The 12,500-nt window shown below is 39.9% G+C and overlaps 1 protein-coding gene across 3 annotated transcripts in view; it reads right to left on the reverse strand.

Annotated features, from left to right (window-relative positions):
• LOC132118630 (disks large homolog 4) overlaps positions 1-12,500 on the reverse strand; it is a 63,795-nt gene that overhangs the window by 20,158 nt on the left and 31,137 nt on the right. For all 3 annotated transcript variants that reach the window (XM_059528592.1, XM_059528593.1, XM_059528595.1), the window contains 6 exons: positions 5,609-5,659; positions 5,391-5,515; positions 4,634-4,803; positions 4,430-4,566; positions 1,515-1,656; positions 1,260-1,374 (listed from right to left, as the gene is read on the reverse strand). In XM_059528592.1, coding sequence (XP_059384575.1) covers positions 1,260-1,374; positions 1,515-1,656; positions 4,430-4,566; positions 4,634-4,803; positions 5,391-5,515; positions 5,609-5,659 — 740 coding nt within the window. The remainder of the gene's footprint in view (positions 1-1,259; positions 1,375-1,514; positions 1,657-4,429; positions 4,567-4,633; positions 4,804-5,390; positions 5,516-5,608; positions 5,660-12,500) is intronic.

Here is a 12,500-nt window from a genome sequence, read left to right on the forward strand (position 1 = left end):
CTATTTCAAAGTGGAATAGTGTCTTATGGTCAGACGAGTCCAAATTTGACATTCTTGTTGGAAATCACGGACGCTGTGTCCTCCGGGCTAAAGAGGGAAGCATATGCTAAAGACGCATATGCTTCCCTCCAAACAACGTCTATTTCAGGGAAGGCCTTGTTTATTTCAGCAGGACAATGCAAAACCACATACTGCAGCTATAACAACAGCATGGCTTCGTCGTAGAAGAGTCCGGGTGCTAACCTGGCCTGCCTGCAGTCCAGATCTTTCACCTATAGAGAACATTTGGCGCATCATTAAACGAAAAATATGTCAAAGACGACCACGAACTCTTCAGCAGCTGGAAATCTATATAAGGCAAGAATGGGACCAAATTCCAACAGCAAAACTCCAGCAACTCATAGCCTCAATGCCCAGACGTCTTCAAACTGTTTTGAAAAGAAAAGGAGATGCTACACCATGGTAAACATGCCCCGTCCCAACTATTTTGAGACCTGTAGCAGAAATCAAAATAGAAATGAGCTCATTTTGTGCATAAAATTGTAAACTTTCTCAGTTTAAACATTTGCTATGTTATCTATGTCTATTGTGAATAAAATATTGGCTCATGTGATTTGAAAGTCTTTTAGTTTTCATTTTATTAAAATTTAAAAAACGTCCCAACTTTTCCGGAATTCGGGTTGTATATGCATTTTAAGTAACTTTAAAAGCTATTCTTGACTTGGATCTATTTTTATTACCACAAGAAAATGTATTATAATTATCCGATTAGTCATTGTTAGATTAAATGACAGATTACTCAATTACCAAAATAAACATTAGTGACAGTCCTAATATGGATACTTCAATCTGATGATACGATGTATCCATGCCATGCCTGAAATATCAATATATGTAGTATAAATAGAGACCTAATTTTGGCACTGTCCTTATTTATCTGCATTACTGCCAACATCTGCATTCTTGTTAAAACTCACATTTGTGACCCTGGAGCCTAAACCAGTCATTAGAGTCAGTTTTCTGAAATGTATACATCATCTGAAAGTCTTACCTTGGTGAATACTCTAAACACGGTCGGTTAGCTCAACACAAACAAAAAACACCTGTGTATCATTGTTTTGTTTTATCCTAATGAAGATTATTTTACACACTGAAGACTAAAATAGTTTCTTGACTGTTGTCATGTCATAATATTACTGATCAAAGTGTGACACTGTGTGTGTGTGTGTGTGTGTGTGTGTGTGTGTGTGTGTGTTGACCTGGGAATGTCCTCGTCTCCAAGCAGCAGTCCTTTAGAGATGGTGGAGTAACGGCGTGGAGATGAGGGACTGAGGGCTTGTGGGTAATCAGACATGTCCATATGAGGAAAATACGCTGCAGAAACACACAGACGTCAGAGATTAGTTGTGTGTACAGACGTCAGAGATTAGTTGTGTGTGTGTCTCCCTCTCTGTGTGTGTGTGTGTGTGTGTGTCTGTGTGTGTGTGTGTGTGTGTGTGTGTGTGTTCGCTCACAGCTGGTGATGTCAGGAGGATTGTAGGCGTCTTGATGATGATGAAGAGTTTTGGCTACTCTCAGATAAACCACGTCTCCTGTGTTTTTCAGCACCGCTACAGCGTCTTCATGCATCACGTCCTCTAGATACATATTATTCACCTAAACACACACACACACACATACACAAACACAGAGAGACACACACACACACACATACACACACTGCAGATCAGTGTCAGATCTCTCTATTAGTGCTATTGGATCTTAGTGCTGCGTTTGACACAATTGACCACAACATTCTTTTGCATAGACTTGAACACTTTTTTGGCATCAATGGAAGTGCATTAGCATGGTTTAAATCGTACTTATATGACCGCCATCAGTTCGTAGCAGTGAATGAAGATGTATCCTATCGATCACAAGTGCAGTATGGAGTACCTCAAGGCTCAGTACTAGGGCCGCTACTCTTCACGCTTTATATGTTACCCTTGGGAGATATCATCAGGAAACATGGTGTTAGCTTTCACTGTTATGCTGATGATACTCAGCTCTATATTTCTTCGCAGCCCGGTGAAACACACCAATTTGAAAAACTAATGGAATGCATAGTCGATATAAAAAACTGGATGACGAGTAATTTCTTACTGCTAAATTCTGAAAAAACAGAGGTGTTAATTATAGGACCTAAAAACTCTGCTTGTAATAACCTAGAACACTGTCTAAGACTTGATGGTTGCTCTGTCAATTCTTCGTCATCAGTTAGGAACCTAGGTGTGCTACTTGATCGCAATCTTTCCTTAGAAAGCCACGTTTCTAGCATTTGTAAAACTGCATTTTTCCATCTCAAAAATATATCTAAATTACGGCCTATGCTCTCAATGTCAAATGCAGAAATGTTAATCCATGCTTTTATGACCTCAGGGTTAGATTATTGTAATACTTTATTGGGTGGTTGTTCTGCACGCTTAGTAAACAAACTACAGCTAGTCCAAAATGCAGCAGCAAGAGTTCTTACTAGAACCAGGAAGTATGACCATATTAGCCCGGTCCTGTCAACACTGCACTGGCTCCCTATCAAGCATCGCATAGATTTTAAAATATTGCTTATTACTTATAAAGCCCTGAATGGTTTAGCACCTCAGTATTTGAATGAGCTCCTTTTACATTATAATCCTCTACGTCCGCTACGTTCTCAAAACTCAGGCAATTTGATAATACCTAGAATATCAAAATCAACTGCGGGCGGCAGATCCTTTTCCTATTTGGCGCCTAAACTCTGGAATAACCTACCTAACATTGTTCGGGAGGCAGACACACTCTTGCAGTTTAAATCTAGATTAAAGACCCATCTCTTTAACCTGGCATACACATAACATACTAATATGCTTTTATTATCCAAATCCGTTAAAGGATTTTTAGGCTGCATTAATTAGGTAAACCGGAACCGGAAACACTTCCCATAACACCCTATGTACTTGCTACATCATTAGAAGAATGGCATCTACGCTAATATTTGTCTGTTTCTCTCTTGTTCCGAGGTCACCGTGGCCACCAGATCCAGTCTGTGTCCAGATCAGAGGGTCACTGCAGTCACCCGGATCCAGTACGTATCCAGACCAGATGCTGGATCAGCACCTAGAAAGGACCTCTACATCCCTGAAAGACAGCGGAGACCAGGACAACTAGAGCCCCAGATACAGATCCCCTGTAAAGACCTTGTCTCAGAGGAGCACCAGGACAAGACCACAGGAAACAGATGATTCTTCTGCACAATCTGACTTTGCTGCAGCCTGGAATTGAACTACTGGTTTCGTCTGGTCAGAGGAGAACTGACCCCCAACTGAGCCTGGTTTCTCCCAAGGTTTTTTTCTCCATTCTGTCACCGATGGAGTTTCGGTTCCTTGCCGCTGTCGCCTCTGGCTTGCTTAGTTGGGGTCACTTCATCTACAGCGATATCGTTGACTTGATTGCAAATAAATGCACAGACACTATTTAACTGAACAGAGATGACATCACTGAATCCAATGATGAACTGCCTTTAACTATCATTTTTGCATTATTGACACTGTTTTCCTAATGAATGTTGTTCAGTTGCTTTGACGCAATGTATTTAGTTTGAAGTGCTATATGAATAAAGGTGACTTGACTTGACTGAGCATTCATGATGATCATCAGACACATGTAGTGTTTTACACAGGATTTTTGGTCCTCAGAAAAAAAAGCTACAAATTCATCATTGTTTTTTCCTGTCTAAAATCCGAGTGCATAATCCATAACAACACTTCCTTCGGGGAATAAGAGCATCCAGAGATACAGGGGACAACATTGCTCGGACCCGGGACATGATACACGCAGCATTTCTTTTAAAGATAACTTCTTTACATCATCATTTGTAGTTACTTTAAGGTATTTTATTTATGTAGTATTTATTATCTTATAAGTCCAACACTTGAATTATTCACACACAAATATTTTTAACATCTTGTTGCTCTCTCTCTCTTCATCGTTCACATCTCAGACTTCAAATACATCAAATATGACCAAGTAAAGTATCAAGTAAAGAGTAAAGAAATTCTTAAAAAAGAAACTTACTGAAACAAGTTCAAGACCCCCCCCCCCCCCCACCTCATAAAAACACTTTCTCCCTGGCTCTGTTTAAACGCTGCTTGATCTGTGCAGATTTCTCTCCTGATTCAGACCAGAACACGTTTTCACTGGAGGAAGTGTTATTATGGATTATAGACTCTATGTGTTTGAGTTAAAATCATCTTAATGCTGGATTTGTTTCATCTTTTGTCTTCTCCAGAAGTTAACTGATGGACTGGAGTGCTGTGGATTATTTTGTTTTTATCAGCTGTTTGGACTCTCATTCTGACGGCACCCATCCATTGATGAGACACTGATGAGGAAACACACTCATGTTCAGACTCACAGCGAGGATCTTGTCTCCGATCTGCAGTCGCCCGTCTTTATGTGCGGCTCCTCCTTCGATGATCTTGGTGACGTAGATGCTGTTGTCTCCAGGGACATGTTGGTTTCCCACACCCCCCGCGATGCTGAAGCCAAGACCTGTGGCACAGGATCAGCCAATCAGAAGAGCTGACGGTCAGCCCCGCCCCCTCCCTCGCTCACGCACCTTTAGGGCCTTTGATGAGCTTCATCTCTGTGAGTTTCTCTGCAGGGGGTTTGTGTCTCAGCACGTAGAGCCGGACGATCGGCCCCGCCTCCTTCAGCGCCTCCACCGCCAGACTGTGAGTGACCTCACGCACATCCACATCATTCACGAACAGGATGCTGTCGTTCACCCTGAAACATCACGGTTATTACTGCTACGTGCTGCCATAACGACATCAGTGATGATAACAGGGTAATTCATTGTCAGGTTAATTGTTTTAATAATTAAATCAATAGATTAAGAGATATTCAAAGATAATGAGGAAAATGATCATGAAGAAAAAAATCATCAAGTAACACAATTTTGAAGTAGAAAGACTTAAATAATATTTTCCTTTTGTTTGATTCACAACTTAATAAAATCTCATTCTCATTAGCTTATAAAACCACAAAGCAGTATTTAAATGAGATCTGTAAAATACACTTAGCATCTGTCATAGTGAATGTGTGCTGTTTTTCATTCAACAATAATAAATAATACACTGAGACTCGTTTGGGTTTAAAAAAAAATAAAGTGAAAAAAAAAAAAAACATTTCGCTTAAAGACCATGCTTATTTTTAACATTGTTTTAATTACAAAGATGTTGCGAAAAATAACTTAATATTTTTCTTTCTATTTATTTATTTATTAAATAAATCATATTTCTTAGCCAGTTAACTAATGAATGCATTATTTTGTGTGTTGAAGCGTGAAGGGATGTCTCTCTGTGTTGCTGAACCTCAGCCGTCCGTCCTGTGCCGCAGCTCCTCCTGCGATGATCTTAGTGATGAAGATACTGGGATCGTCTCCGATGTGAGGGTTATCAGTCCCACCGGCGATACTGAAGCCCAGGCCGGAGTTACCCTGCACATACACACACACACACACTGATGTTCATGCACCAGCGCTCTCATAGGATGCATCTGAGAAGAGCTGAAAGGAAGAGACGTCTCTAACCCTCTCCAGTGTGATCTCCTCATACTCCACGTCTCCGTCCATCCCGTTCATCTGAGAGACAGAGAGACATCATTCATCAGCATCATCACTGTCTGAGCTTCTGAGCACAGTTCAGCACATGAGCTCTTCAGCTCAAAGTAATCTCAGACAGCGTCATCACAACTCAAAGCTGAGAGTGTGTGTCCTTCACCAGCATGAAATCAGACCGATTTAAGAGCCAATCACTGATGGGGGTGGGGCTTGATGTAATCCGTGAGGACTGATTGGACAGTGAAAGTGTTTTTTTATGAAGGCAGAGTAAACATATGATGATCTGAACAATAACTTTCTATACTGTTACAAAAGTAGAGGAGTTTTTCTTTATCAGATTTGGAAAGTAGCACTGCATCAGCGTCTCATCAGTGGATGCTCTGTGCTCAGAGATACTCCTGAAAGTGAGCACATTTTCATCTGAACTATTCCTTTAAGTCTTCAACAGCATCTTAAACCCCTGAAGAACCGATGCTCATTAAACACTCACACCTAAAGGACCTGAGAGAGACACACTGGGTAATTAACATCCTGTCTGTTTCAGTAACAGAGCTGAAGAACGTTAATTAAAGTCGTTTGATGAGTTTCAACACTGGAGGGCCTACAGCCATCACACATACACAAACACACACACACACACACACACACAAACACACACACACACACACACACACACACACCCACACACACACACACACACACACACACACACACACACACACACACACACAAGTGCTCAGTGACAGCTGATCTGATGTCACATCTGTTGTGTGGAGAGACAATCAGAGCAGTGTGTGTGTGTGTGTGTGTGTGTGTGTGTCATTGCTACAGCAACTGCATGGCAACAACTGTTGAGTCCTCTGGGAAAATTCAGTTTCCTTAGCAACTAACATTTCCATGGTAACAGTGTCAGCCTCATCATGCCAAATGTCCATAAGTGAGAGATCACACACATACACACACACACACACACACACACACACACACACACCAACACAAACACACACACACACACACACACACACAGACACACACACACACACCAACACAAACACACACACACACACACACACACACACCAACACAAACACACACACACACACACACACACACACACAGACACACACACACACACACACACACACCAACACAAACACACACACACACACACACCAACACAAACACACACATACACACACACACACACACACACACACACACACACACACAGTGTGTCTGATGACTTCTAAAGTTTTGAGTCTTTTATCTAAACACACTTGAGTTGACTTCACATCTGTTTAATATTCATGAGTCCAGAATTAGACTGCATCTTTATTAATAAACATCAGATGTAAAGATCAGATCATTCTCTGAACTCTTCTGTTCCTCACACACAGTTCTGACGCGTGACATGCTTATCTTATCACTTTTCATTTTATATTGGTTTTTTTAAATGTTTCTATGTTTTCATTCATTTTTGTTTTAGTTTTATTAACATAATAATATCAGGTTTAACTATTTAATCTGTATTTATTTCTATATTTTTTCATTTTAGTTAATACTAGGGCTGGGTGATAAAATGATGATGATAATTATCATGATATAATTTTCCTCAGTAAAACGATAATGAGAGTTTGATAAATGTAAGATATTTGTGTATAAGGCTCCTGTGTTTCATAAAAATACCTCAGGTTTTGTTTCTAGAAGCGCTGTTGTATTTTAGCCGTGGTTTTATCTGAGTTTATCATGATCTAAATGAGTGGAAGAACACTGGTCAATCTTATTAAAACTCATTTCATCACATGGAAATAAGGTTGTTACTTTCACTTTTGGAGCAAAAATCTGCCTTTAAACTTAAGAAATAAAGATTTTAATCTTATTGTATCGTCTGATATGAACAATTTTATGCTGATCATTTTTTGTCGATACTGCCCAGCCCTAGTTATTACTGCGTTTTGTCTTTTTTAATCGTTGTATTATGTCTATTTTGTGTTAATTTTTATTTGTTTTATTTATTCTCCTTTAGTACTTCAAGTTAACTATTCATGTTTTGAATCAGTTTTATTTTGATAGTGTGAGTGATATAAAAGTGACAGTGATGAGATCCACACACTCACACACTCCTGCGTGACATCATCGCCTGTGCTTTTTGCTTTATACACAAATGACTGCAGGAGCACATATACTAATAATTATATAAGGAAATATGCTGATGATACTGTCATTTTAAGTCTCTTACAAAAAAGGCCTGGACCTGTTATCTTACCACAGTGAAATAGATATTTTTACTCAGTGGTGTGACAAGAACTGTCTTGTGTTAAATGTAAATAAGACACAAGAAATGGTCCTTGACCCAAGAAGTGTATCTGAACATAAGCCTGTGATCATTAAAGACACAGAGATACAGCAAGTGACATCTTACAGATACCTGGGGTGTTATATGGACAATGTTCTTTGTTGGAAAACACACATTGACAGTCTGTGCACACGACTACAACAGAGGCTTTATTTTTTAAGAAGGCTGAGACTGTATGGGGTGGGTAGCAAAATCTTGCATGTTTTTTACCAAGCCACGCTTGAAAGTCTTATTCGCTACGGAATTACAGTCTGGTTCGGAAACTTGTCCGTTCAACTGAAAAACAAATTGGCTCATATCCACAAAACAGCTGTCAGGATCCTGCCCTGACAGTCTTGTCTGTCCTATCTTTGTTTAATGTGTCTCTGTTAATTTTGTGCCTGAGCACATGGTTGTGTCTTTGTTTAGTTCTTTGCAAACTTCATATAGCCAAAATTGTAAATTCTACTTCTTGTTACAAGTATGGAAGAACCATCACTTCTACCACAAAAGACTGCTTTTTAAGTTATCTTCCTGATGTATCCAAATTCCTTAGCATATCCAAAACCTCAGAACGACTTGATGATGTAACAGAAACTATGGACTCTCTCTTTTCTAGCACTTTAAATAAAGTTGCTCCTTTACGCTTAAGGAAGGTTAAGGAAAACAGTTTGACACCATGGTATAATGAGCATACTCGCACCCTAAAGAGAGCAGCCCGAAAAATGGAGCGCAGCTGGAGGAAAACAAAACTAGAGGTATTTCGTATTGCTTGGCGGGAAAGTAACATATCCTACAGAAAAGCATTAAAAACTGCTAGATGCGATTACTTTTCTTCTCTTTTAGAAGAAAACAAACATAACCCCAGGTATTTATTCAATACAGTGGCTAAATTAACGAAAAATAAAGCCTCAACAAGTGTTGACATTTCCCAACACCACAGCAGTAATGACTTTATGAACTACTTTACTTCTAAAATCGATACTATTAGAGTTAAATTGGAACCATTCAGCCGTCAGCTACAGTATCACATCAGACAGTGCACTATAGACCCCCTGAGGAACAGTTCCACTCATTCTCTACTATAGGAGAGGAAGAATTGTATAAACTTGTTAAATCATCTAAACCAACAACATGTATGTTAGACCCTATACCATCTAAGCTCCTGAAAGAGGTGCTTCCAGAGGTCATAGATCCTCTTCTGACTATTATTAATTCCTCATTGTCATTAGGATATGTCCCCAAAACCTTCAAACTGGCTGTTATTAAGCCTCTCATCAAAAAACCACAACTTGACCCCAAAGAACTAGTTAATTATAGACCAATCTCGAATCTCCCTTTTCTGTCCAAGATACTAGAAAAGGTGGTATCCACACAATTATATTCCTTCTTAGAGAAAAATGGTATATGTGAGGATTTCCAGTCAGGATTTAGACCGTATCATAGTACTGAGACTGCTCTTCTTAGAGTTACAAATGATCTGCTCTTATCATCTGATCGTGGGTGTATCTCTCTATTAGTTTTATTGGATCTTAGTGCTGCGTTTGACACAATTGACCACAACATTCTTTTGCATAGACTTGAATACTTTGTTGGCATCAGTGGAAGTGCATTAGCATGGTTTAGATCGTACTTATATGACCGCCATCAGTTCGTAGCAGTGAATGAAGATGTATCCTATCGATCACAAGTGCAGTATGGAGTACCTCAAGGCTCAGTACTAGGGCCGCTACTCTTCACGCTTTATATGTTACCCTTGGGAGATATCATCAGGAAACATGGTGTTAGCTTTCACTGTTATGCTGATGATACTCAGCTCTATATTTCTTCGCAGCCCGGTGAAACACAACAATTTGAAAAACTAATGGAATGCATAGTCGATATAAAAAACTGGATGACGAGTAATTTCTTACTGCTAAATTCTGAAAAAACAGAGGTGTTAATTATAGGACCTAAAAACTCTGCTTGTAATAACCTAGAACACTGTCTAAGACTTGATGGTTGTTCTGTCAATTCTTCGTCATCAGTTAGGAACTTAGGTGTGCTACTTGATCGCAATCTTTCCTTAGAAAGCCACGTTTCTAGCATTTGTAAAACTGCATTTTTCCATCTCAAAAATATATCTAAATTACGGCCTATGCTCTCAATGTCAAATGCAGAAATGTTAATCCATGCATTTATGACCTCAAGGTTAGATTATTGTAATGCTTTATTGGGTGGTTGTTCTGCACGCTTAGTAAACAAACTACAGCTAGTCCAAAATGCAGCAGCAAGAGTTCTTACTAGAACCAGGAAGTATGACCATATTAGCCCGGTCCTGTCAACACTGCACTGGCTCCCTATCAAGCATCGTATAGATTTTAAAATATTGCTTATTACCTATAAAGCCCTGAATGGTTTAGCACCTAAGTATTTGAATGAGCTCCTTTTACATTATAATCCTCTACGTCCGCTACGTTCTCAAAACTCAGGCAATTTGATAATACCTAGAATATCAAAATCAACAGCGGGCGGCAGATCCTTTTCCTATTTGGCGCCTAAACTCTGGAATAACCTACCTAACATTGTTCGGGAGGCAGACACACTCTTGCAGTTTAAATCTAGATTAAAGACCCATCTCTTTAACCTGGCTTACACATAACATACTAATATGCTTTTATTATCCAAATCCGTTAAAGGATTTTTAGGCTGCATTAATTAGGTAAACCAGAACCGGAAACACTTCCCATAACACCCTATGTACTTGCTACATCATTAGAAGAATGGCATCTACGCTAATATTTGTCTGTTTCTCTCTTGTTCCGAGGTCACCGTGGCCACCAGATCCAGTCTGTGTCCAGATCAGAGGGTCACTGCAGTCACCCGGATCCAGTACGTATCCAGACCAGATGCTGGATCAGCACCTAGAAAGGACCTCTACATCCCTGAAAGACAGCGGAGACCAGGACAACTAGAGCCCCAGATACAGATCCCCTGTAAAGACCTTGTCTCAGAGGAGCACCAGGACAAGACCACAGGAAACAGATGATTCTTCTGCACAATCTGACTTTGCTGCAGTCTGGAATTGAACTACTGGTTTCGTCTGGTCAGAGGAGAACTGGCCCCCCAACTGAGCCTGGTTTCTCCCAAGGTTTTTTCTCCATTCTGTCACCGATGGAGTTTCGGTTCCTTGCCGCTGTCGCCTCTGGCTTGCTTAGTTGGGGACACTTCATCTACAGCGATATCGTTGACTTGATTGCAAATAAATGCACAGACACTATTTAACTGAACAGAGATGACATCACTGAATCCAATGATGAACTGCCTTTAACTATCATTTTGCATTATTGACACTGTTTTCCTAATGAATGTTGTTCAGTTGCTTTGACGCAATGTATTTTGTTTAAAGCGCTATATAAATAAAGGTGACATTATGTTGGCCGTGTGCTCCCCTTGTCCTGCCTCCTTGTTTCTAATCACCACGCCCCCTTGTTTAGTCCTTTGTTTGTCTAATTGTTCACCTGGTCCTTGTGTGATCTGCTCCCTTTATATTGTGCTCATTTCCCTCTGGTCCTGGCTGGTTCGTTTTTGTGTGTGCCTTGTGTACAGTCTCTAGCTTGGATATTTAGTCTTGTTAGAACTCTTTAATCCGTATTTTGCATCTTATTTGGTTCCCTCTTATTTTTTAGTTTTCATTTGTTCCCATGTGTAGTCTAGTTCTAGTCTTTGTAGTTTAGTGTTTTTGTTCTTTAACCTTTTGGGGGTTTTCCCACCTTTTTTTATTTTTCTTTCTAGTTTTCCGCAAGGTTGCTGTTTTCTTTATTTTGGTTTGTAGTTCTAGTTAATTATTCCTAGCTTTTTCCAATTGTTATCCTTTTTGTTTTCAGTTAATTCCAGTTATTTCTAGTATTACTTTTTTTGTTTTTCCTTTTTAGTTTTCTTTTCTCCCTAGGCATTGGTTTGCAAGTTTACTTTTATCTGTCGAATTCTTGTCTCCCCTGTTTTGTCTTTGTGTCTGTGTTGGTTCCTGCCCTGCTTCCTGAATCCTCCCTGGTCGCTGGTTCTTCTGACCTGACAGACATTGGGGCGCTACAAGGGGTTCCTTCAACCGGGTCAGGCCCTTCCTACTTGAGTTGCTTCAAGGTCTCCTTTTGCCACAGAGTCTGGAGCCATCTCCTTCTGATCCGCCTGTTCTCCTGTCGTGAGCCCTGCCCTATTGTGGACTGTCTTAGTGCATCATCTGTGTTTCACACTTGTTAATAAACTGTTTCCCCTGTTAATTCTGCATCTGGGTCCTCCCTTGCCAAACCCTGACAACAGCTATGAGAATGATAGGAATAAAACAATATGAGCCCATACAGACTCTATATGAACAAGCAACAATGAGAAGAGCAATAAGTATCATTACTGACGCCAAACATCCAGACACTGCCATCGGGAAAGAGACTAAGAATGCCAATGTGTAAAACTAATAGACTGAAGCTTTCATTTGTTCCTTTCTCGATTAAAAATGCTGAATTCCACCAAACATAATGTTCATTTAACATA

Source organism: Carassius carassius, chromosome 37 (genome assembly GCF_963082965.1).
Source record: "Carassius carassius chromosome 37, fCarCar2.1, whole genome shotgun sequence".
Taxonomy (NCBI): domain Eukaryota; kingdom Metazoa; phylum Chordata; class Actinopteri; order Cypriniformes; family Cyprinidae; genus Carassius; species Carassius carassius.